Below are 26,833 nucleotides of genomic sequence, written 5' to 3' on the forward strand. Positions count from 1 at the left end.
TACCACCATCTGAAGACAGTGAAATATTTTCTTATGCAAAGCTGGCTATAGGGACCAGGAGCGGGTCCTAGAGGCAAAGTGCTTGCCTAGCATGCACAAAGCCCTGGGTTTGATTCCTGGGTACCACATACACAGAAAAAGCACGGTGGCTCAGGTAGTAAAGTGTTAGCCTTGAGAAAGCCCAAGGGTAGTGTCCAGGCCTTGAGTTCAGGTCTCAAGACTGACCAAAACAACAAAAACAAAAACAAAAACTGGCTGTCACTGGACAAGGGGAAAATGCAATAAAACAGGAGTAAAAGTGAGCAAGAGAGAGATGGAATTCAAAAACATATCATCCAGCAATCCTGAACTGTTAAATGATCCATGTTCAAGGACTTGAACTTCCCATGTCTGTAATCTTAGCTACTCACAAGACTGAGAGCTGAGGATCTCAGTTCAAAGCCAACCCAGATTAAAAAAAAAATCAGTGAGACTCTTACCTCTAATTTAAAAGTTGACGATTGGGCTGGGAATGTGGCTTAGTCGTAGAGGGCTTGCCTAGCATGCATGAAACCCAGGGTTTGATTCCTCAGTACCACATAAACAGAAAAAGCCAGAAGTGGCACTGTGGCTCATGTGGTAGAGTGCTAGCCTTAGCAAAAGAAGCTCAGGGACAGTGTCCAGGCCCTGAGTACAAGCCCCAGGACTGGCAAAAAAAAAAAAAAGATAACATAAAACAATGGAATAAAGAATCCAGTGATAATTCACATACATAGTCAATTTAGTTCCAAGGATGTTCATACCATTCAATAATTGTGGTAGAAAAACTGAATCCATATATAAAAGACCGAAGAGATGATCGTGTAAAACAAACTCAAAATGGATCCAGTATCTAAACTTAAGTCATTTCCTGTTACATTGGCTTCACCAGACAGGAGCAAGCCAACATCCCTTCAAAATGATATATTTCTACATGGCCTGGGCTACTTCTCTAAATTAAATACCATAATTCACTTAACTTTACTTTAGATAGCTGTTTTCTTCCCCCACCCCATCCCAACTTACTCTGAGTTTCTCGTTTCTCTCCCTCCCCCCCCCCCCCCTCTCTCTCTCTCTCTCTCTCTCTCTCTCTCTCTCTCTCTCTCTCTCTCTCTCTCTCTCTGTCACACACACACACACACACACACACACATTGTACAGGAAAACAGTTTATACAAACAGTTAAAAATAATTCAATAGTAAGAACTGACATGTTTTTTCCTATTGATTTGCTTATTGATTTGTATGTGACAGTACTGGGACTTCATCTCAAGGCTTGGCTTATTTCAATTAAAGCTGGCATTCCAGCACTTGAGTCACACCTACACTTCTACCTTTCTGTTGGTTAATAGGAGACAAGAGTTTCTGGTATTTGCCTGCCCAGGCTGTCTCTGAACTGTCACCCTCAGATCTTAGCCTCTGGAGTAGCTAGGATTACAGGGGTAGAAGCCCCCAGTGCTTGGCTGTTGACATGTTTTAGTGTCAATACAAATTGTGCAGTGAGTAGGTAGCAAATGAAGAATATTATGGATTTGGAAACAATGGGCCTAAGAAAGTTGCTCCCCAAATGTGCGTATTTTGAAGCCATGTTTTGAAGCATCTGTAGTTTCAAAGCCATCAATTCCTCTCTGTGACATCCATACACTTCAGCTTTGTCATTGAGGACTTGGCAGTAATTAGAACAGCAAATCTCTTTGACATAATCAGAAAAACACACTGCAGCGGGGCACAGGGGCTCAGGCCTATAATCCTAACTACTTGGGAGGTAAAGAGAGAGGGGTTTGGTTTTGAAACCAGACCGGGCATGTAAGTTTGAGAGACTTCATCTCCCTCAGTGAGTGGGCCTGGTGGCACATAATTATCATCACAGCTTCAGAAAAAGCACAATGGGCACCTTTGCGCATGCCTGTCATCCCCAGAAACTCAGGAAAGAATAAATCAAAGCATCATAGACCAGGCTACCCTGGGCATAAATCGAGACCCTATCTTTAAAATAACAAAGGGAAAAAGGGGGCTAGCTCAAGTGTGGAGCACTAGCCTAGCAAATGCAAGGCCCTGAATTCAATCTGTAGGCAGTGGGGACGGGGGCAGAGGGAAGGATGATACACAGGGCAAAATCCCTAAGATTTTAGAAATCCCCCTTGACTTTGACAAACCCCACTGTCTGTTAAGCTCCAAATGTAAAGATTTTACATAACTAGTAACAATTTACAACAATGCAGCTAGGAACCTGTGGCTCGCGCCTGTACCTAGCTTCTCAGGAGGTTGAGATCTGAGGATTGTGGTTCAAAGCCAGCACAGGTGCAAAAAAAGTCCGAGAAACTCTTTATCTCCAATTAACTGCCCGAAAACTGGAAGTGGTGCTGTGGCTCAAGTGGTAAGAGTGCTAGCCTTAAACTGAAAAACCCAAAGACAGTGCCCAGGCTCAAAGTTCAAGGTCCATAACCAACTAAAAACAAAAAAAAGAAAGAAGAATTTACAACAATGCATCACGTCCCAGGCAGAAAAGCTACACACAAACTAGAAGAATCAATCACATACCATACTTTCCCAATCCTCTCAGGATCTGTATTTCTCATCCTTCAAATCTCTCCACAAATCATTTACTACTCTAGGCCATGTTGCCCAAACTAATCCTCCACGGATCAACAGTTTCATTAAACACTACCAAACTCCCATACCCCCAGACCTAGTCTCATTGTCTTGGTGATGCAATTTTCTAAAAGTTAAACTATGGAAATTAATGGAAAGAAAATGAACTTCCCAAAGAGTCTCATCTATTCTGGCGCCAGTAGCTTGTGCCTATAATTTTAGCTACTCAAGAGGCTGAGATGTGAGGATTGAGGTTTGAAATCAGCCTGGGCAGTGAAGTCCATGAGACTCTCACATCCAATTAACCACTAAAATGCTAGAGGTAGAGGCAGAGGTTTGACTCAAGTGGTAGAATGCCAGCCTTGAGTGAAAAAGCTTAGAGCAGCGTCCAGGCTCTGAGTTCAAGTACCATTACCAGTACATGTTTGCGCACACGCCCAGGATCTGGGTCACTGGTATAGGCCTGGGTAAATGAATAACTTGGTGAGGACAAGGACTGTGCCAAAATTATCTGCTCTATTTGCAGAAATAGGTACAATTACTATTGCCATATTAACGATGCAGAAAGTTACCCACCAAAGAGTTTAAATAACGATTTCTAGTGCATCCTAACCTAAGCTGGCAGGCAATTGACCCAGCAGGAATTCCTCCCCAGGTCTTCCTGACTCCATAGCCTGTACATTCTCCACACTGGCCCAACTCCAAATGGATGAATGAAATTCACCCAGCCTGCACCAAAGCTCGCCATTTGCTTCCTTGGGTCAGGGCCAGAGTCAGATGGCGGCTACAGTTTTTGATAATAATAAATTTTTAAACCAGGCGTTTCTTTTCATGGACATCTATGCTTGTTTCAATTCTACAATAGAGCCCTTATAGGAGAGATTTATTGATTTATTTGGTTCCTTTTAGTACTTGATTAAATCGTTTTGAAATACAAACAGTGAACATTTTGAAACGCAATTTCTCCCTTACAATACCAATGTCTCTGTGAATGGGTTAGTCTATTATTTTTTTTAAAAGAGCAAGAGAAAAACACCAGTGTAAGTGGGGGTACTTCCTTAGGTCAGTGTTATCCAGGACAGCCACATGTCTGACAGGAAACCTGCCCAAAGGGATATTAACAATGGATCCTGCTTTCTGGGTCCTCAAGAGAGTGGTGCATATAGGCCAGGCAAGATTTGGAAAGAAAAACACAATCATACTTTTTGCTTTTACAAGGCTGGAACTCTGTCTTTCCAAAGGATCTTTTACCTGGGAATGTCTTTTGTCACCTATGTTTGGCTCACTAAGCAGCAGTCTACAGGTTTTACTGAAACCAACCAATCTACCCCTCTCTGTTTTATTTATTTATTTATTTTGCCAGTCCTTAGGCTTGAACTCAGAACCTGAGCACTGTCCTTGGGCTTTCTCAAGGCTAGAGCTCTATCACTTGAGCCACAGCACCATTTTCAGCTTTTTGCTATGTAGGTGGTACTGAGGAATCAAACCTGGGTATTCGTGCATGCTAGGCAAGCACTCTACCTCTAGGCCAAACTTCTGGTCCCTCTCTGTTTTATTTTTATTTTAAAATTTGGTGTCGGGCTGGAGCTCTGAGCCTCACATCCTGAGGAAAGTACTCTACCAATAAGTTACAACTCCACCTGACGACCTGTTTCTTAAATCTAGGGAGAAAAAGCCTCCTTCATAGGCAAAAGCAAGGGTGAGCATTTATGTGATTTCAAGGCAAACTCTGACAAATAAGATCCACAAAGAACCTCAGGGGGAGGCAGATGTGTTATCTATTGGCAAGCCACCTTTACAAACAAACCTTGCTCAGTACTGTACACAGGGAGGGAATGAATGATCAACTGTTTACTTTTAATTTATACAGTAAACCTGGCCACACATTTACAAGAATTACTCGGTCTTCTTCCTTGACTAAACACATATACTGTATTGCTCAGAAATAAAACTCTAATATCTTGTGATTCAAACATAATCTTACACTGATCTCAGAACAGTTCACAAAATAGGCATTATCATTCCCATTTTTACAAATGGGATAACTGAGACAGAAAGAGATCAAGACTTCCCTGCAACTGTTAAAAACCTACCTGCTTCCAGAACTCTTTAATTTCATCTCAGTGTTAAAAATTTATCTCTTATTCTTTTAAAATTTAAGCCAGTTGGGCACTGGTGATTCCTAGCTACTTAGGAGGCTGAGATCTGGAGATGATGGTTCAAAGATAATCCAGGCAGACAAATTTGGGACTCTTTTCTCCAATTAAGCAGCAAAAAAGACAGAAGTGCAGCTGTGGCTCAAGTGTTAAGGCACTAGCTTTGAGTGAAAAAAGCTAAGGGACAGAGCCCAGGCCCTGAGTTCAACCCAGACCTGGCAACCAAAGCCAAGGGTTGGCTGCTTATCTCTCTCAGTGGCTTTGACGTTTGCTGATTAAAATACGGAGTACGGATTCCTTGGCTTTGCCTCCCTTCCAAGACACCCATGCACTCGAAAAGAAATATTAAAATCAAGCATTTGAAGACTCAGCTATCCACACACCCACTCCGTCAAGATGTTCGTATCAGAGAGGCTTGCTCTAAATCCAGCTTTCTACAAACTTCCCTCACAGCTTGCCTTACAGTACTTGGTGTCCCCAATTGTTTCTGTCCCAGAACAAAAGCCCGATTGCTGCTGCTACAATGCAGTTCTTTTCTCTGAGATCATCTCGAAGCTCTAGGAGAAACAAGAGAGGAAGTTCTCACAGTTCCCGAACCCCAAAGGCAACCCGAGCCCAGCTTCAGCTCTGAGTTTGGAGATATTCCCCGCCCCCCCCCATTTCTAGTAGCCACACCTCCCTTCAAACAGCTGTCCAACAAATGTTTCAGCGCCCTTTTAAGAGATTTCCAGCTTGCCTGGACCCCGAAAAACTGGGGGGGGGGTTCCTTATTTCGTCCGCGCAGCAGGAACAGGAGCAGGAGAGTGGTCAGGCCCGGCCGGGTGCGCTCGCAGCGCGTCTGTGGGGCGTCCCCGGCTGGGCGCCACTGGTGTCCCGCGGGGAACCGTGTCCCGGCTGGGTAAAACCTACGCCCCGCCACCGCGGGGACCCCCTTCCCGGCCCCGGCCCCGCCACCGCGGTCCACGGGGACCCCCTTCCCGGCCCCGACCCCGCCACCGCGGTCCGCGGGGACCCCCTTCCCGGCCCCGCCACCGCGGCGCGCGGGGTCCCTACCACGCGCGCCCCCCATCCCGGCTGACACGCGACCCCAAAGGGCAGCCCGGGGAGGGCTGGAGAACTCACGCGGCCTCCCTGGCTCTCGGGGGCCGGTCTTCGGGGGGCTCCTGGCCCCGCGGGCTCTGTGAGTGGGCGCCTCCCATCGCTCGGCCCCGACGCCCCAGCGGCTCAACGGCGCGCCAGGACCTCGGCAGGAGGTGGAGGAGGAAGGGTGGGGCTGAGGCGGGTGGGGCTGGGGGGCCGGCCTCAGGGTCTCCGCCTCGGCCGAAGACCCGGCCGCGACGGCCGTTCACTTTCCGCTGAGCGGGATCCGGGCCGGCCGGGCGCTGACCCCGCCGCCACCCCGTCCCCGCCCCGGGTGCGCAGCGGGGACGCCCTCGAGATGCAGTGCTGGGGTCACGCCGTGGGCCCCGCAGATCGGCCCCTCTCTCCCAGCCAGGGGCCCTCGACGGGGGACAACAGGTGTAGCGGCCAGGAAGGCTGCGCGCACCCGGGGTCCCGGGGCCCGGAGTCAGCAACCGACTGAGGCTCGGAAGCTGGGAGGGGTGGGGGGGGAGCAGTGTCATCCGGGGGCCGCCGGGAGGGGGCGCTGCGGGCGGGCGCCGGAGCCCCGGCGGCCCCTGGAAGGGGCGTGGCCTCCCCTGCAGGCCCCACGGGGGCGGGAGCCTGGCGTGGGCTGCAGAAAGCGGGGTTATTCCTAGCGCGACCCCGGGAGCGCGCTCGCACCCTCCAGCCAGCCGGGCAACTTCCCTCTGACAAGCAAGGAAGGAATTGTCCTAGGAAAAGAATGGAACCTGTCCCATCACAGCTGCTGCCCGGCGACCCCAGGGCCTTTCTGGGAGGATTTCGGGCCCACGCTCAGCCATTCCCACCTCTGGCCATCTGTCCTCATCCCAGCTTTTGATGGAGCAGCCGGGAATGTTCTTTTCTGCGCACATCTGTTCATCTTTCCAGACCCACTGCGAACCTAGAGTCTACAATGCTGACTGCCGCTTTCCCACCCGGTCTTCTTCTGTCATTGTCTCTCATGCAGTCAGTGAATTTGTTCTGTCACTGTCTGCTTGCTTTCTTGCCTTGAAGTCAATGTCTCACAGCTTTGCCCAGGCTGGTATCCAACTTGTTATTGCTGATCTTTACTGCTACAGCCTCCTCAATAGCTGTGAATACAGACATGCATGCCAGCACTACTGGGTAGTTACTGGAGTTTGAACTTAGGGCCTTGGGCTCTTTGGCTTCTTGCTCACAGCTAGTGCTCTACCACTGGAGCCACGCCTCCAGTCCCAATTTTTGCTGGTTATTTGGCGATGACTCTAGGACTTTTCTGTCCAAGCTGGCTTTGAACTGAGATCTTTGTGATCTCAAATTCTTGAGCCATCCTCACCCAGGTTATATGAGTTGGGTTGTTTTGTGTTGTGGTGGTGGTGATGGGGTGTGTGTGTGTGTATGTCTTGAAGCTTGAACTCAGGGTTTGGGCACTGTCCCTAAATTTTTAGTGCTCTACCATCTTAAACCAAAGTTCCACTTCTGGCTTCTGGATTTTTACTTTGGAGATAAGAGACTCAGACTTTTCTACTCCGGCTGCCTCCTGGGTAGTTCTGATTTACAGGAGTGAGCCACCAACACTCAGAAAAATGATTTTTTTTAAAATAACGTTTTCCTATCTGTGTATTCTACTTTAGTGCCTGTTTCAGGGTTTATATACAATTAGTATTAACTGAATGAAATAGGTAGTGGCTAGCACTTAGAATTGTGTTCTATATTAACTTTTTCTTGATTAGAAGCTATAGAAGATCAAAGGTGTTAGAAAGTTTATAATAGAGACATATTCACAACTAATCTCCCTGTTGAACGTCAAATTTTAACAGCCTTCTTCATTATGTTCAGCCTGCTCAGTCAGCCAGTCCCAAAGGTCCAGAATGCTGCCACAGTGAACACAGATGAACATACGTACTTGGGGGAGGGGGTAAGTACTATTTAGTAAAAACATGAGACTGAACCTGAAATTTTGTGGAAAATATTTCAAACAGCGGAAGAGAACGAATGCTAACAATTTTTTTAAAAAAATTCAAATTCTCATCAGGCACAAATGTCTCATGCCTATAGTCCTAGCTCTTCAAGAGACTAACATCTGAAGATTGTGGTTTGAAGCCAGACTGGGCAAGAAAGACCATGAGGCTTTTAGCTTCACTTTAAAAAAAAAGCTCAAGTGGTAGACTGCCAGCACTGAGCCAAAAAGCTCAGAGACCGCACCCAGGCCCTGAGTTCAAGCCCCAGTACCCACCCTCAAAAGAAGTTTAGATTCTTCACACTTCCTTACTACAATACTGTGATAACATGACTAAATTATCATTGGTAATGAAAACATTGCTGTCAGAGCAAGGTTCTCACAAAAAGGTGTGGCGGCCTCTTTTAGTGATGGTTCAAGGAAAAAGGAAAGGTGGAGTCAGCAAGAAAGCTGGACACTTTAGGTTTTTTACTGAGTAGGAAACACATTTGTAACTGAACAGCTCAAGGCATTTCTTTTTCATTTGTATAGCTTTCCCTCTTGCTTGTTGCACTAGAAAGGCACACACGTACAAACTTAAGTGAAAGCAATAAGAGCAAACAAATAATCCTTCCTCCTGACCTTTGATAGAAAGCCCTGAATCTTTTTTTTTTGCCAGTCCTGGGGCCTGAGCTCAGGCCTGGACACTGTCCCTGAGCTTCTTTTGCTCAAGGCTAGCACTCTGCCACTTGAGCCACAGCTCTACTTCTGGCTTTTGTTGTTGTTGTTAATTGGAAATAAGAATCTCATGAACTTTCTTGCCTGGGCTGGCTTTGACCTGTGATCCTCAAGATTTCAGTCTTCTGAATATGCAGGATTATAGGTATGAGCCCCTAGAGTCTGGCAACATCTGTAATTTTTTCACAGCCCATTTGCAGTTGATAATATGCTTCTTCACATAAATTCTACACAAAATCTGCAAGAAAACTCACCAGATGGCTTTAGTAGTCAAATAGAAATGGTAAAAGAAAGTAAGTAAACTTTAAAACAGATAAATCAAACTTACTCAAAATTAGTAACAGAGAGGGAAAAGATGGGAAATAAAGTGAACACAATTATCAGTTAAACACAAGTGTTTTCTTCTCCAAAGAGAAGAAAATAAAAGAGAAAAAATTGAAATTAAATAACACTAAACACTTCCTAAATATAATACAAGTTAGAATTTTATAGATACTAAACACCAAAATACAAATACAATCTCACCTCCTAGCCCGATAAAAATCTTAAAAACAGAAATGAGCAAGAAAAGAAGACTTCCTTTTACCTATTTCTTGAATGAAACATCCTACTTATTTTCCAGTTTCTTTGGCTTCATCAAAAACAAGCTTTAAAAAAATAAACTTTTATTTCTTCATTAAGGACAGTTATCAAACCCTTTAATACCATTAAAAACACTTAAGAAATCTTTGTCCTTTTTTTTTTGTAAGTCATAGAGCTTGAACTCGGCCTAGGCACTGTCCCTGAACTCTTCAGCTCAAGGCTACAATCCTACCCCTGGGCCTGGGCACTGTCCCTGAGCACTTTAGTTCAAGGCTACCCTTGAGCCAAGCCCCATTTCCCATTTTCTAGAAGTTAATTGGAGATAAGAGTCTCAGGTCCTTTTGTGCTCAAGCTGGCTTTGAACCTTGATCTTCAGGTCTCAGCCTCCTGAGTAGCTAGGATTATAGGCATGAGCCACTGAACCCAAATTAGAAACCTTTGTCTTTTTTTTTTTTTGCCAGTCCTGGGGCTTGAACTCAGGGCCTGGGCACTATCCTTGGGCTCTCCTTAAGGCTAGAGCTCTACCACCAGAGACACATCACCACTTCTGGCTTTTTCTATGTATGTGGTACCGAGGAATTGAACCTGGGGCTTCATGCATGCTAGGCAAGCACTCTACCACCATGCCAAACTCCCGGCCCGAAACCTCTGTCTTTTAAGTTCACCTCTTGAACAGATTTGGTATTTTTCTTGGTCAGACTTTTTCTTAATATCCTGCTTTTTGCTCAGTGTCTGTTCTTTCCAGGTCAGGCAATTCAGGAATAAATCTTGAATAATAAAATGCTTAATTGTGGTGATACCAGCTTCTGTTCTTTTACTCTGGTAAGTTTTGTTTTTCCATTGTTTCAGACAAGAGAATTTTCTTGTTGAAGTTGGAAACTCCATCTCCAAGATATGGTTGCAAGCATCTCCTCCTTGACACCTTTTCTGGATTCCTCATGTTTGGGGGTCCTGGCTTCATCTTTTCATTCCCCAGGACCCACAGCCTTTGTATGGTCTCTACTGAGCGACAGACTGAGTGCACAGAGGTGGGGCCATTGCCAGACTTCCACCTGTTAATCCACCGAGCCAAACAATAATAGCCAAGGCTGAATAGCCCTGCCCCTCTTCACAACCCTGAGAGTCACTTTCAGTGCTCTGTTCATCTTAAAGTTACTTTCTTGAGGAATGGCAGAATAGTCTGGAAAACTGCAAAGCAGAACCCGGGCTATAAGGCTCATATGGAATGGTAATATCCAGACTTACCATCCAGGTTCTGTACATAAACTGAATGACTTGAAATATCAAAACTACAAGACTACCAACAATAACTTGCTTTGGAACTTGAAGGGAATTTTAAGAGATAAAACCCCAACCTGTACTAGGACCGGGGTATCCCTCAGTAATATACATACCACTTGCCTAAAATGCACAAGTCCCTAAGTTCAAACTCCAGAGCCCATACCTCAATAAACTACAAAACCAAAGGAATTGAGCAATGGGGAATGACAATGAATGATTAGAGTCTGGGATCTCTCAAGGTCATGCACAGTGGGACCTAAAAGATGTTTTGGTGGAGCCCTGTGAATTAACTAAAAAGTCCCTTTAATCTGAACTATTTTCTGCTACTGTAGCTTTGCAATCAAAGTTTCACTGTAAGACATCTTGTGTGGAAGGTAAACTGCCCCTTAAACAGGCAACCCCAAATTCAGGAGGTCATTCAGCGGGTGTTTCTGTTGAGTCCAGTGATAGAGTGATAGTAATTCTCAGGATGTCCTCCAAGGACAAAGACTAAGCTAAAGGTCAACCAGCCCACACCTGTGGTTTGGAAATGTTATAACTGTCCATACCTTTCTCACCTCCCTTTAATCTGAAGCTAATGTCCTACCAGAAGATGGCTGAAAGTATACAGACGCGCTCTCTTCCATGGCTTCCATGTAGTAATAAGTCCCTCTCTGCACTTCACTTTATCTCTTTATTTGGTATATAGTGGTGAGTGATTGAACCTAACTTCCGACTCCTGGACTTTAGGCTTTGAGTCTAAACACCCAGTTTCAATCATAGACAATACATCTCCTGATAGCTGTACTCTCCTTATTAGTAAAGACAAGCAAAACACTTATTTCCGTATAGAAACATAGCTGTTATGAATAGTAGTACCTTTTCTTTTCTCCATTATAGATAGGCAGCCATGCTATTAAAGTCTTAGCCAAACAAAAACTCAGGGACAGTATCCAGGCCCTGAGTTCAACCCCCATGACTGACAAAAACAACAAACAAACAAAAACCTTCTAAGTCTTAGCCAATGGTATAGAAATAGAAGTATCAAGTTCCATTTCTTGGATGTACCATTAATGAGAAAGGGAAAGGTGAGTCTTTTTTTTTTTGCCAGTCCTAGCTTGAACTCAGGGCTTGGGCACTATCCTTGAGTTTTCTCAATATTAGTGCTCTACCAGTTGAGCCACAGCACCATCTGTGGCTTTTCTGTGTATGTGGCAAACAAGGACTCGAACCTAGGGCTTTCTGCATGCTAGACAAGCACTCTACCACTAAACCAAATTCACAGGCCTTGAGGTGAGTTTTTTATTAGGGAGGGGGAATGTATTTTTATTGGGGAGGGTGTACTTTCTTTTTCCTGCTGACTGGAATGTTGGTGAGCTAGCTGATTGCAAGGAGCTATATTTAATCTCAAAGTGGTAGCAGCCATGTACTAAGGGTGAAGCTGGAATCCCCGATACCACATACCTACATTATACAGGCACCACTTATTTCCAATAATTTCCTGAGACTATACATTTATGTAGAAAAAATATGTATATAGCAATTACTATTTCATGTATATAAGATTAAGCCAAGGGGCTGGGAATGTAGCTTGGTGGTAGAATGGTGCTTGCCTAGCATTTATAAAGCTCTGGCTTCGACTCCTCAGTGCCACATAAACTGCAAAAGCTAGAAGTGGCACTGTGGCTCAAGTGGTAGAGTGCTAGCCTTGAGCTAAAGAAGCTCAGGGATACCTTATATCTGGCAAATATCATGTAACCCTTTTATTAATTACAATAACAACAAAAAAGCTCAGGGACAGCATCCAGGGCCTGATTTCAAGCTCCAGGACTGACACACAAAAGAAGTTAAGCCAAAACAAATCCTATGTAATAGTCTCATCATTGAACTGGGCATGAAAAAAACAAACATCTGTTGTCTTGAAGTAAAACCTGGAGGCCTGGAAGAAATACATGCAGAATTGTATGCAGCAGCCCTGCCAGTTAGCACTCTACCCCGTTGTACCACTAGATGGCGATAGGAAACCAGTTTAAACCCAGCTGAAAAATTGTCCATAAATCCACTCCAGCCATAGACACTATGCAAATCCAGGCTCTGTCTGTGCTTCTAATACAAGCCCTCCAGTTCCTTCTACTTCAAGTCTGCCCTGAGTTAGTCTTTCATGATGTGTCTTCTTCTGGATTCATCTTTACAAAGATGAGTAGGCAAGACCTGAGGCCTACCAGTAGCCTCTAGGAAATATTTGAAAGCCCACATTCTATCTCCATCTCACTTATTGTTTTGGCACTGACTAAACATAGTGAAAACTCAAAGCTAGAAAACTAGGAGACCAAGGGCATCAGTTGCTCACACCTATAATTCTAACTACTCAGAAAGATGAGATCTGAGGATTGCTATTTAAAGCCAGTTCAGGCAAGAAAGCCCATAAGATTCTTATGTCCAGTGAACCACCAGAAAACTGGAAGAAGTACAGCTGTGGCTTAAATGATAGTACACCAGTCTTGAGTAAAGAAAGCCAAGGGACAGCACCTAAGTTCAAGCCCCAGTACTGGCACAACAAAAAAACTCATTTACATCATGTTTGGGGGAATTATCTTTACTGGTTTGCCTTGAATTTGTTCTCACTTTACTGTAAAGGGTGAACATAGCACAACCAAGACCTTACTTTTTTCTTTTCTTCTTTTTTTTCCTGGCTTTGGACACTCTGGGACTGGAAGAGAATGAAGTCAGGTGAAAAATGGTAAGTTTTCAGAGAAACTTGCCAGCCCCTTTTGCCTGGAGAAAATTCTCAGCAATCTTTCTGCCTTTCAGTTTCTGTGGGACTTTTCCCTAACACTTCTCAAATTCTGGCAAAAAAAAAAGATTTTTTTAAGTCTTTGTTCTCTCATTTCAAAGTGATGTAATTGTCGCATATCCTATAAGTTCCTAGAAGTTTTCAGAATTAAGCTGGTAATGCAGACCTATAACACTGGTTTCTTACTATCAAGTACCCAAGTTCAGTCTTCATTCTAAGGACACATTTTTGTTTTATATTTCATTTTCTTGTCATTTACATTTCTCAATAACAATTCAAGTAACAGTTCAAGGACATTTTGCGTGCGTGCGTGTATGTGTGCGTGTGTGTGTGTTTGTGTGTGTGTGTTGTGTGTGTGCGTCCAGGACTGGGGTTTCTTATTCAGCTTTCTTGCTTACAGATGGTACTCTACCATCTGAACCATGTTTCCAGTCTACTATTTTGCGAGCTAATTGCAGATGGAATCTCAAAAGACTATTCTGCCAATTCTGGCTTGGAACTGCAGTCCTTCAAATTCTCAGCCTCCTGAGAAGGTAGCATTACAGGTATAAGTCACTGACACTCAACCCTTAGGGTGTTTTTTTTGTTGTTGTTGTTGTTTTTTGTTTTTTTCTGGTCACTGGTGTGGCTTGAACTCCAGTCTGGGTGCTATTCCTGAGTTCTTTGGCTCAACACTAGTGCTCTGCCACTTTGAGCCACAGTAACTTTGAGCCAGCTTTTGAGTGGTTGATTGGAGATAAAAAGTCTCACGGACTTTCCTGCCCAGGCTAGCTTCAAACTTTGATCCTCAGATCTTAGCCTCCAGAATAGCTAGGGTTATAGCCTGACTCACCAGTGCCTGGCCCTTAGGGTGCTTTTTTTTTTTTTTTTTTTTTTTTTTTGCCAGTCCTGGGCAGGGGAATCTTATTTCCAATTAGCCATCAAAAAACTAGAAGTGCACGTGTGGCTCAAATCATAGATTGCCAGTTTTGAATAGAAAAGCTAAGTGATAGTGCTCAGGCCCTAGGACGAGCACCAGAATAAGAGAGAGAAAAAAAGGAGGAACTGAGCTCTAAAATCATCATTCCAGAGTATCCCCCTCCCCCAGGATTGGATATGTGGCTTAGTGGTAGAGTGCTTGCCTAGCAGGCATGAAGCCCTGGGTTTGATGTACCACATAAACAGAAAAGGCCAGAAATGGTGCTGTGACTCAAGCGGTAGAGCTTTATCATTGAGCATAGAAAGTCTCAGGGACAGAGCCCAGCCCTGAGTTCAAAGCCCCCAGTACTGGCCAAAACCAAAAGCATCCCCCCTGCAATGACCTAACTTCCTTCCACTGGGCTCCACATCTTTTTGGTTATTGTAAAGTGATGTACAAAGTCAGGTAAAGCAGGATAGACTCCATTTCTTTTTTTTCCATACCTTTTTTATATTCACCAGATAGAAGGTGCATTACTTCACATACATGGATACCCTTTCTCATGTCTTGGTCCCCATTTCCCTCCCCCCTATCTTGTTTTCCCCCCTTCCCTATCCAATTTCAAATAACCAAATACAAATATATCCAATATATCAGATAACAAGGTGAAATACTGTAACAATATGAGATAACCAAGGGGCAGCAAAAGAGATGAGAGATAACATAGTACATTAAAGACAACAATCACTCATTATATGGCTTTTGTTTCTATATCCTGGAGGTCCTTTCATTTAGCATCATACTATATGGCCTTATGTATCTAGGTTTTGTTCTATTGTAAATCTCTGTTAGGAGAGCCCAAGGTTTCTACTGATTAAGACAAATGAGAGAAACCATTGAGCCTATGTTCCTTTGAGTCTGGCTTACTTCACTTAATATTTTTTCTTCTAAGTCTTTCCATTTCCTAACAAATGGGGCGATGTCGTTCTTTCTGACAGCAGCATAGAATTCCATTGTATATAAATACCACATCTTGTTGATCCACTCATTAACTGAAGGGCATCTGGGTTGGTTCCATATCTTTGCTATGGTAAATAGTGCTACAATGCACATCGTTGTCCTAGTGGATTAGTATGTCCTTGTTTCTAGACGAGTGGGTAAATGCCCAGTACTGGAATTGCTGGGTCATAGGGAAGCTCTATGTTTAGTCTTTTGAGAAACTGAGGATAGGCTCCATTTCTTACAGATTCTACCACCTCCCACAGCACCATGGATCTTCAGGCAATATTCTACATCCAGACTATAGCAGGAAATAAAAAGACTGGGCAAGAGAACATTCAGGTTATAATACAGGTCTGACAAAGTCTCTGCTAGCCCTGTAGGGAGCTTGAAACCAAAGATACCCCTTTGAGGAGTCCTAGCCTAGGCAAAAATGTCCCAGACTTTATACTTCTGCCTTGCTCAGCTTTGGTGGGCTCTGCTGAGAAGATCCATCTCAGCTCCAAAGCTGAAACAGACAAGGGGGGGTGGGGAGATTGGTGCACCATGACAGGTGAGGTTTAGTTAACCTCACTGTGAAGATGGATTGCTAAGTCAATTGTGTCAGCCAGAAATATCTTCCATTGTTGCAAGCAAAGGTTGGCTAACCCTGGTTATAGATCTTGAAAGGATTCCTGCACTGGGTGAGATCTGGACATGATCCTAGTGGCTCTCTTGGCAGGCTTTGGCTCAGATATTCTTAGTATTCTGTTTCTCACTGTCAGCTCATGCTTCCGCTTGACCATCTTGACCTTACTAAGTCGTAAATGAAGAATCAGAACCCTCCATGGAGTCGGGGGGGCTTGCTACTGTTGTTCACACTTCATCAGATCCCCAGCCTTGAAGAAAATGGTTATGGTATCCACAGCAATGGGAATCCAGGAGCTGAACAGAGGTCAAAACCATGTGAGTGAACTAGATAACCGTGGTTCATACCTATAATACTAGGGACTCAGGAAACTAAAATTTATAGGAAATCCCAATTTGAAGCCAGTACGAGCAAGAAAATTGTGAGACTCCAATTAATAACCAAAAAAGCCAGAAGTAGAGCTAAAGCCCAAGTGGCAGAGCACCAGCCTTGAGCCAAGTAAGCAAAAGGACAATGCCTAGGCCCCGAGTGCAGGGCCAGTAACAGCAGTAAACCAAAACTAAGAAAAATAACTGAAGTGTCCTCCCACAGGAACCTGTGAAAGCAAAAACTAGCAGCCACTCTCTCCTGATCTGTGCACAGGCCACATCTGGCAAGGGAGGGCCTTTTTATTTTCTGCCATCCTCACCTGTGTGCAGAGAGGCCCTGGGTTTCCGCCAGCAAGTGTGATTGTACCAGTGCCATGCTGCTTTCTCCACAGGAATACGGGTAACTTGCAGACTGCCAAAGACAGAGCAGCTCCTCTTCTTTTCTGCTTCAGGCAAAAAAGCTGTTGTATTTGGTTTTTGTTTTCTTTTAAGCTGGCAGTTCTTTCTGGTTCTGAATGTCCTCAAATAAAGCACCAAGGTTTGTGCATGACCTCTAAGGACAAGTTTCCACTTTGCTTCTCTCCAGAGATTTCCTCTCAATGTTTAGCTCTGTTCTACAGCACGTGAAGGCTCCCTGCATCCTGTTTGTTTTAGGCAGCCAGAAAGCAGGAGCATTTTAAGAAATATGTATGATACTATTTTTGCATAAGAAACCATTAATGTGTACCCATCCTGGTTTCTCTTCTTTATGCAGAAAAATCTCTGGGTTCTTCATGCTTTTCTTCGATTATGACACATGGTAGAAATGATGTTTTCTATGAGGGTAGTGCTTTTACCATGTGCCATACACAATAGCAGGTATTTCTGAAACCCTCCCCCTCTCCCTCTCCCTCCCCTCCCTCTCAGTCCTGGGGCTTGAACTCAGGGATTGGGCATTGTCCCTGAACTTCTTTTGCTCAAGACCAGCATTCTACCACTTGAGTCACAGCACCACTTCTGGCTTCATGTATGTTAGGCAAGCACTCTACCACTTGGCCACATTCCTAGCCCTCGATCATAAAATTATGCTCAGGAGCCCTCTGCAATGTTGTGCTTCCTCCTAGAGACTGGCTCCATATCTGGACTTACTGTCTACCCATCATCTGTGCAGTGGGATCCCATCACTCATGGCTGCCACGCATTTGAAGGGTGGGTTTGCTCATGTAGCAGGGAAGTGATTCTCTTCCATGTGCTCTAGCCAGAGACTATCACCTCTGTGCTGTAGGGGGGTCTGTGGCTGAATGTATATTATTCAAGTGCCTGCTTAGTCCTGCTGACTCATTTCATAGCAAGACTGCCGCAGTGAGGGAAGCTCAGTGTTGGTCTGAATTCCTGAAAGCTCTTTATCTCATTGTGGTCTGGCCCTCCGCATTGACAGTGACGTGTCAATCAGTCATCAGGGATGGAGGCATGATGAAAAAACTGGGACCCAAGACTTCTATTTTAGTCCTGTACCTATCACTGGCTGGCTGTAAATAAGAAATTTCCCTTTTCCAGGCCTCACCTGTAAAAGATGATACAGCCATTGTTTCTGAGAACCTGACACTTTTTTATTTTGGTTAGTCAAGGGGCTTGAACTCAGGGCATGGGCCTTGTCCCTATGCTCTTTAGCTCAAGGCTGTGCTCTTACTACTATGAGCCACAATGCCACTTGCAGTTTTCTGGGGGTTCACTGGAGGTAAGAATCTCATGGACTCTCCTGCCTGGGCTGGCTTTGAACTGTGATCCTTAGATCATAGCCTACTGAGTAGCTGGGTTATAGGTGTGAGCCACTGGCACACCAGCTCTATCACTTTTTATGGTACAAGATTCAGTTTTCTGAATCCAATGATTTCCATACCCTAAATGTCCCTGTACTGAGCTTACTACGGTTTTCCTGGGATGTGCCGTCTTTATCTCCCTTGGTATTTTGCTTGGTAATAATCTGTTGGCAGGGAATCATGGTATTGTGTCATGAGAATATCTAGCTGCCAAGTCCAAAGAGAATTAGGAGTTGAAAAGCATCTTCAAGAATACATGTTTCAGGGACTGGGAGTTTGGCCTAGTGGTAGAATGCTTGCCTAGCATGCACAAAGACCAGAGTTCGATTCCTCAGCACCACATACATAGCAAAAAGCTGGAAGTGGTGCTGTGGCTCGAGGGTAGAGCTCTAGCCTTGAGAAAAATCCAAGGACAGTGCTCAGGCCCTGAGTTCAAGCTAAGGACTGGCAAAAAGGAAAAAAAATCCAACCTGCTCAGGTTCCAGTGCAACCTCTCTGATCCTGACCAGGGAGTCTTACCAGGAGCATGCTCTAATAAACTTTCCTTTACCTCTACTTACCCTCATGTCTTTCCTCTCTCGGGAACCCTTACAGTCTTTTTTTGGAACAATTTATCTTATTTGTGTTACCTTATTAAGGCAAATTAAAATTTTTCAGATGGAGATTATTGTCGATTTTCTGGGTGGGCCTTAAAATATAATCTCAAACACCTTATGAAAGGGAAGCATGAGAAATGTACACAACATAGAGAACATGGCAAAATGTATGAAAGTGATATAGCTGCAAACCAGGGAATGCTGGCAGCCACCAGAAGCTCACAGAGGCCAGAGGCAAAGACAGGTTATCTTATCGCCTCTCCAGGGAATGCAGCCCTGCCAATGCCAATCAAACCCAACGATACTGACTTTAAATTTCTGACATAAAATGTAAGGGAATAAATTCATGTTGCTTAAAACTATCCAGTTCACCGTCACCTGTTACTACAGTATACCAACAGGAAACTAATATTCCATCTTCCTAAATTTCAGGGCTGTTATGGGAATTAAGATGTGAAAGTAGAACAGGTGGAGGAAGATACTAACATGTGAAAATATTAACGTAATGAATATGATGTGAAACTACTAAATGACTATATGGGAAAATATTAACATAATGAATATGATTAGAATGAAAAGTAATGGACTGAAATGTAGCTAAAATACTTCTATTGTCAATGCAAACTTGTATCTAAGGGCATGTGGCCATAAGAGATAAATCCACTAGAAGAGGGCATATAGCAGTAAAAGATATAGTATCCATGGTAATAGCCAGAACCCAGGCACACAAGATAGAATAATCATAAAACCGTTAAGAGCCCAGACACCTGGCCACAGGAGACAGAGGAACAGAGTAAGATACCAGCACACCCCTGGGCACAACCAATCAGAAAGCAACTTTTCTGGGCATAACCAACCCAAAGCAAGCAAGGAGTAGTTTGGGCCAGAAAGAAGGACCCAAAGACAGATATAAGTGAAGGGTTCTGACTGAGACACAGCACTTCTGTGGGCCTTGGTCCGCTGAGGCTGCGCCTTGCCCAAGAGGACTAAGGAGGACTGAGACTCGACCTGTGACTCCGACTCCGGAGCTCACAGCATGACAGGACTGGGAGCTGTGTCCAACAACCAACTGGTAGGCCCAGTTTGACTTCAGGACCAAAAGAGGTCAGAGAGGTGAGCCCAGTGGGTGTGCTGGATAGGCAGGCTAGGATTAGATAAATTAGGATTAGAATACAGTAACTGTGATGTGTTGACTCTGCTAAATTATGTTAAATCAACAAAGCGTGTTGCATCATATTACCTGCCTATTGGTGAATTACTTCACCTGCTCACAACAAGGGCTAACTCCCCTTCATAGCAATTGTTTTGGATCTCTAAAGTCCCCTAAAGACTCATATGGTAAGAAATTGGTCACTAGTCTCTAATATTATTAGGAGATGGAGGAAAATTTAAGAAGTAGAGCCTAATAGAAGTTAAATCATTGGGCACATGGCTTTGAAGCAAATTATCCCCCCCCTTTTTTTTGCTTCTCAGCTGTTGTGTGAGCAGCTCTGCACTAACACACACTCCTCTCCACCCATTCTGCCTTACCATATAGGTCCAAAACCATAATGGAGCCAGCTCACCGTAGACCAGGGACTGGAAGGCAAAATAAGCCTCCTTGAAACTGATCAATAGCAAACATTTAATCCTAATGATGTAAAGCTACCATTTACATTTCCTCTTCTCTAATAAACAAAGCCAGTCTTGTGTCCTGAGGTTGGAATGCCCTATTTTGAGAGTTTAATAAAGGAATTGTTTGGAAGATGGCAACAACAGCAACAACAAAAGTACAGAACCCCAGAGCTGGCTGTAGAGAGGGGAGACCCTGTAACTACCTTAGCCTAAGAAGGAAAGAGGGAGAGCCCAGTGGAGAAGCCAGCAGTCCAGGGAACCAAGCAGAGCGAGAGCAAGAGGAATGCTCATCTTTCTTCCCCTCGACATTGAGGTCACTGGGCACAATGCCAAATGGAGAATAGATCAGGACAAATGGAAATATCCAGCAGGCATGTAACCTTAATTCCTTCTCAGGGCTATGACACAGAGGGGGGGGTCCCTGGCTTTGTGGCTTTAGGGTCTCACTGTCTGCAGGTGTTTTTCTCTACACAATACTGGTACTGGGTTTAGGATAGAGTCTCCGAGATCCTTCTGAGCTTTGATGCCTACGATTCTAGAAACTGACTAAATGCCTTCCCAAACTAGGCTAAAATGAGCCTCAGGTTCTGACAGCTGTTTGTTTACTGAAGTCCATCCAGGCCATTTTCCACTACATACATATCAGCATCTACACAGGCACATGCAATGCATGCTTGCTGTGGAGCCCTTCTGGGGGAAGAGCAGTGTTTTCCCATGTGCACTGTACACACACATCACAAGCATGCTGGAAAAGGAAACCAGGAAAAGCAGACCTGTTCTGGAGAGCCGACTACAAGAGGTCAGGAAGCAGGCAAGAAAGCAAGTCACTTACCATCAGCTGGCCAAGAATCAGTGGGCACACATCCTTAAGACCTCGGGGGACTTTAGCAGCTGGCTACAGCTGGTGTGTAAACCTCAGGCTGGCCAGCAAGGAGTCAAACAAAGGCCTGCCAGCCCCAGCAAAGAGTCAGCTGCCAGCAACCACACAGATGGTAATAATTAGCCAGAAAGTTAAACTACGGAAAGTTCCAAAGATCTAGGAGAGTCCTAAATTGCATAATAAAGGAGCTGAATCCTCCGTTGTGGCCTTGGAGCAATTTTCCCCTAGTCATTGGGCTTGAACTCTGGGCCTGGGCACTGTCCTCAGACTTTCTCAAGGCTAGCACTCTACCACTTGAGCCACAGTACCACTTCTGGCTTTTTCTGTGTATGTGGTACCAAGGGAAGAGAACAGGGCTACCTGACAGGCAGTCCTGGAGACCACCCAAATAATATCACAAAATAGGGAGTGCCTTCCCCAAGGCGGCCCATGAGAAACAGCAGTCGTGGACTTATATCTGCCCTGAGTATATATGTATGTTTTCACTTGACAAACTGATACATTCCAGTATCAAGATGCCTATGCATATATGTACATGTATATTCTGAAACATGTGCAACATACAAATATAAAAATATATAAGCATATAATATATAACGTTCTATATAATATACCACATATTAAAATTGATATGTAGTATCTATCATATGTTATATTAAATATAATAAATATGTACTGTATATTATAGTATATATAATAAATGTATTAAGTACAAACATGTATAGAGTTATATTTTTTTGTATATATGTATCAATACTGGGGGCTACTGAAGTCGAACCTATAGCCTTGCCCACATTAGGCAAGCACTCCTTCTCTAGGATGTATCCCTAAGCCTTTTTTCTTCTAAAGGTGGGGTAAGTCTTTGCACTCATCTCCCCCCTTACCCATGCTAAGGATTTAAGTCAAGACTTCACATAGGCTAGATAAGCACTCCAGTATGGAATTCCATCTCCAATCCCAAATCATTATCAATTTAACTTACAGATAATACTCTCAAATTGGTTCATTTTTTTTCAATTTAGTTTTATTTTTGTTTTTTGACTGTCCTGGGGCTTCAACTCTAAGCCTGGCCACTGTCCCTGAGCCTCTTTGTGCTAAAGGCTAACACTCTACCACTTGAGCCACAGCATCACTGCCAGCCTTTTCTGTTTCTGTGGTATTGATAAATCAAACTCATTCATGCATGCTAGGCATGCACTCTACCACTAAGCCACATTCCCAGGCTCCAGATTTGTTCTTTGCAAGCGCCACAAAATTCTTTTGTAAGTCATAGCCTCATTATTAAAAAAATAAGCTACATTTTATATGTAGAAATAGGAATGGCACCTGGTCAACAGCAGTTGCTCACTGAAAAAAGGAGGAAAAAGAATAAGAACAAAAGCAGGACACTTTGTTCTTGTTACCTGCCCAGGATGACTTTTCTCGGATGTGTGGCAGAGCTAGGATGTGCATGAGCAGCTAGATGGCACTTTCTCAACTCTCAGTATCATCCTGGGTTAGGGTGAACACATGTGAGCAGGGGCTAAGCAACTGTGGATTTCATCCTCAGCAATGCAGAATAAAAACATGACCCCATCTCACCTGTGCTGGTGGCCCATACCTGTAAACCTACCTATTCAGAAGGCTAGATCTGAGAGTCAAGATTTGAAGCCAGCTCAAGCCAGGAGTCTGTGACACTCTTACTTCAGTTAACCAGCAAAAACCCAGAAGTGGAGCTGCAGCTCAAAGTGGTAGAGTGCCAGCCTTAAGTGAAAAAGCTAATGACAATGCCCAGGCACTGAGTTCAAGCCCAAGTACTGGCACAGTCATTACTTAATGACATTATCTCATCCATGAAATCTGAGGGATGACATATGGAAAACAGTCCAAACCCCACTTGTTCATAGCAACACACTTCCTTCCACAGAACATTCTGTCCCGGCCCTGTGACCCTGCTCCTCCCAGCCTTTCCTCAGCAGCATTCTCTGCCAAAACACACAAAAAACCCTATAGCACAATATCCTATTGCCTCTGTCAAACAAGGCTGCCCAAGTGTTCAAGATTCTGTGGCTGAGACTCTGAGGGTTGGGGCACCTCTTCTCACAGTCACCACTAAGTGAATGAGTGCCCATGGGCAGGTCATTCATTAAAGTCTCTTCCTTTAGAGATTGTGCCTCCTAGAGCTTTTGTGAGAAGTAGATGCACTAATTTATGCATTACAGTAAGTTGCTATCAATAGGAGGGATCTTTAATAAGCTACTCTGATCAATGATATGTCTGTAACTGGAAGCTCCATCCACAGAGGCCCTGCAAGAAAAGACTGCAAGGGAGGCCAGGTGTTCATATATGCTCTCCAGGGAGCTATCCATTGTATGTCCCCACGTTACGGGACAGTATATCTAAAAGGGAAGAGCTGGCTTCCTGAGCCTGCCACCTCCAGCACACTCCCCAGGGCAGATGATTACTGGGGGAGACAATGGGAGAGCCAAGGCTAGCAGAGACGGGGTAAGATTGAAACCCCAGTCATTTTCAGTCTAGTGAAAGTACTACTTTGTCTCGGGGTCAGCAATTCTGCAAATTAACATTTTTTTTTCAACTGAGAACTTCAACCCACAAGTGGGATAAAGCTTGAGCCACTCGACTCACATGTCTAATCCTAGCTATTCAGGCTGAGATCTGAGGATCATAGTTCTAAGTCAGCCCAGACAGAAAATTCCAGGACTAAGACCCTTGTCTCCAGTTAACCGCATGTGTGTTTGCAAGTGTATACACGGAGGCCGGCGAGGGGGTCTGGAACATGCATGGTGTCCTTTCAAAAAGCCACATGGAGCTTCTCACATCACATTTAAGAAGCATTTCTTTTTGGTTTTTGGTGCCAGTACTGTGGCTTAAACTCAGGGTACATATGAGGTCCCCAAGCTTTTTGCTCTAGGCTACAGCTCTACCACTTGAGCCATACCTCTACTTCCAGCTTTTGGGTGGTTAATTGGAGACAAGATTCTGTCTTCCTGTCTGAGCTGGCTTTAATCTGTAATCCTCAGGATTTGTTTCCTGAGCAGTCAGAATTACAGGCACAAATCATCACTACCCAGAAAAGCATTTCTTTTTTCTTTTTTTGCCAGTCCTGGGGCTTGAACTCAGGGCCTGGGCACTGTCCTTGAGCTTTCTCAAGGCTAGAGCTCTACCACTTGAGCCACAGCACCACTTCTGGCTTTTTCTATGTTTATGGTACTGAGGAATCAAAACCAAGCACTACCACTAGACCGCACTCCTGGATTCAAAAAAGCTTTTTTTTTTTTTTTTCTTTTTGTGCTGGTCCTGGGGCTTGACTCAAGGCATAGGCGTTGTCCTTGGACGCTTTTTGCTCAGGGCTAGCACTCTGCCACTTGAGTAACAGTACCACCTCCAGCTTTTTCTAGTATGTGATATCGAGGAATTGAACCCAAGGTTTTGGGCATGTTAGGTGAGCACTCTACCACTACGCCCTGAAAAGCATTTAAGTGACATATGACAAAACCCACCTTTCTGAAGCTCAGTCTAAATGTATGCTAACATCCCTTACAGAATGTCCAAACCCTAACAAGGCACTATTAGAAAATGAGGCAGGGAAGTAGTGCAGGCATTTGATCCTAGCTATAGAGGGAAACATGGATTAGAAGACCATGGTCTAAACCAACCCAGGGCAAAAACATCTCTATCTGGAAAATAAAGTAAAAGAGCTGGGAATGCAGTTTGAATTGCATAGCAAGTGTAAGACTCTGAGTTCTGACCTGTCTTTCCTTCAAAAAGGCACCTCTGGCACCCCAGAACTCTGGGGCTTCTCAGAAGAGCCCCTTTAATAGTTCCATTACACACCACAGAAAGTGGGAGTAGCAGCCAGGAGTCAGTTTCAGGATGAGGAAACGGAGACAGAGGTAATTGTCTAGACCTACTCTTTGCCAAAAGGCTGAGAAGCAATAAAAAGAAATTGTCTAAAGCCACACAGTTTACCAGATTCAAACTCCAGTCTTCCTGTTACCTAAGTCTGGCAGCAGGGACTCCAAGTGGCCTCGGTTCAACTCTCTCCTCTGCTTTTAACTGTTGTGTCTACAGCCTCAGGCAAAATGAGAATATCGATAATGCCTGATATTCGTGGCTTGGCACGTGACCACTTCGGGAAAAATTCCTTGCTGCATGAAGACCCCTAGCTAGCACTGTTTTACTTGTGCTCATTGATTTAACCCACCAGGAACCAAAGCAAGACAGTATGTGGCTAATGGAGTAAAATGTATCCTACAGATAAAAAAGGCCAGTTGGAAATCAGTAGCTCATGCAAGTAGTCCTCTGCTCAGGAGGCAGAGATATGAGAATGGAGGAAAATCCACGAGACTCATAACTCCAATTAGCCAAAATAAGCAAAAAGCAACACAAACCAAGGAAAAAGTAGACATGGACCCGTGGCTTAAATGGTAGCCTTGAATAATAAAAAGCCAAAGATAGCACCCCCAAGCCTAGAGAAGTCTGGGTGTCAAAACCCAAACCAAACCAAACAACAAAAACAGCTGGAAGACATCCTGGGACTGGTCGCAAGGTACACTGCCAAAGCTGGCCCTTCTGCCAGTTTATGGGGAGCACATTTGTAAGGCAAGCTAAGGTCACAGGCAGGATTCTGGGTGCACCGGGCACCTCTGCCACCGAAGCTTTGCCCAGTTCTCAGCAACAGCCTTGGTTGTGCAGGACGCTGCCAGTGCTGGGCCATGCCTGGATAAAAACCCAAGGCAGGTGTCTTGGTCGGTGAGTGGATGGGCTGGTCTAGGAAAGCCTGGGCACCATCTAGGCTCTGGTCCACTCACATTTACTCCACCGAAGGAAACGCACGCCTGGGTGGCCCCAGGGTGGAAAGGGAGGAAGGAGAGACAAACATGGGGGTAGACCTGCCTTACTCTTGCCACACATCCTAGCCTGGCAGATCCCGGCTGGAAGCTGCGACTAGACCTACCTGGATGGTGTGGAGGGGGAAGCCAGGCACCACCTGCTTCAGCCAGTCCCTCCCTCCTCTGCTCCACTGATGGACACACACAGGCTCCGGGAAGCCAGCAAGGGGTGCTGGGCACTGGGAGAAGGAAGCTTTGTAACTTCTCGTTGCACTTCCAGACATCAAGCAGGAAACGTCCTTGGGCAGGGGCTAGAAGAGACCCCAATGTCCCCGACGTGGCGCCGGGAAGCCAATCAAGGATTTAAAGCTCTCCACGCAAGGCTTCCGGGCTGGTCCCCACCCGTCCTCCTGCGCGCTGGCTTTTCCTTTATGGACTGGCCGCCTGGTTCCCCAAGGCTGCAGTGCAAACGTTTCCGCGGCCTAAGCCTGGCTCAGGAACACTCCCCCTCCCTGTGAGAGGATTCCTCCTGTTACAAAGTTCAGTTTAAAAAAAGGAAGCTATTTGTTTTGCCAACTTTTGGACTGGGAACATTGTTGATGATTTTGTTTCTCTGATCCTCTGGATTTCTGATCCAAGAAATAGTCACACATACACCCTCATCTTCTCTCTACCTCTAACTGGATTGTTTTCTTCTCTCTCTTCTTACTGGATTTCTTCCCTTCCCTGCCTCCCTCCTCCTGTCAAAAAGAACAAGGCCAGTGGAAGGACTGAAGCCTGTAAACCTCCTACTTAGGGCAATGGGGCCTGAGGATCATAGTTCCAAGTCAGGCCAGGAAAGTCCATGAGCGTGATCTTCAAATTGAGAAGCAAAAAGTCAGAACTGAGGGTGTATGGCTCAAGTGGTAGAGAACCAGCCTTGAATGGCCAAGTTAAGGGACAGAGTACAGGCACAAAAACAAAGCAATAGCCAGTACGGGATTCTAGTGTGGACGTCCCTTGCTATGGCTCCTGGGTACTGCCTAGCTTAGATTCCAAG

General features: G+C 44.8%; 1 protein-coding gene across 1 annotated transcript in view; it reads right to left on the reverse strand.

The window, feature by feature from the left end:
• Tacc1 (transforming acidic coiled-coil containing protein 1) overlaps positions 1-5,966 on the reverse strand; it is a 106,178-nt gene extending 100,212 nt beyond the window's left edge. The window contains exon 1 of the mRNA XM_090353893.1: positions 5,889-5,966. Within this exon, the coding sequence (XP_090210019.1) occupies positions 5,889-5,965 (77 nt within the window). The 5' untranslated portion in view covers position 5,966. The remainder of the gene's footprint in view (positions 1-5,888) is intronic.
• Between the last annotated feature and the right edge of the window lie 20,867 nt (positions 5,967-26,833).

This window comes from Megascapheus bottae, chromosome 20 (assembly GCF_031878675.1).
Source record: "Megascapheus bottae isolate mThoBot1 chromosome 20, mThoBot2.hap1, whole genome shotgun sequence".
NCBI lineage: Eukaryota > Metazoa > Chordata > Mammalia > Rodentia > Geomyidae > Megascapheus > Megascapheus bottae.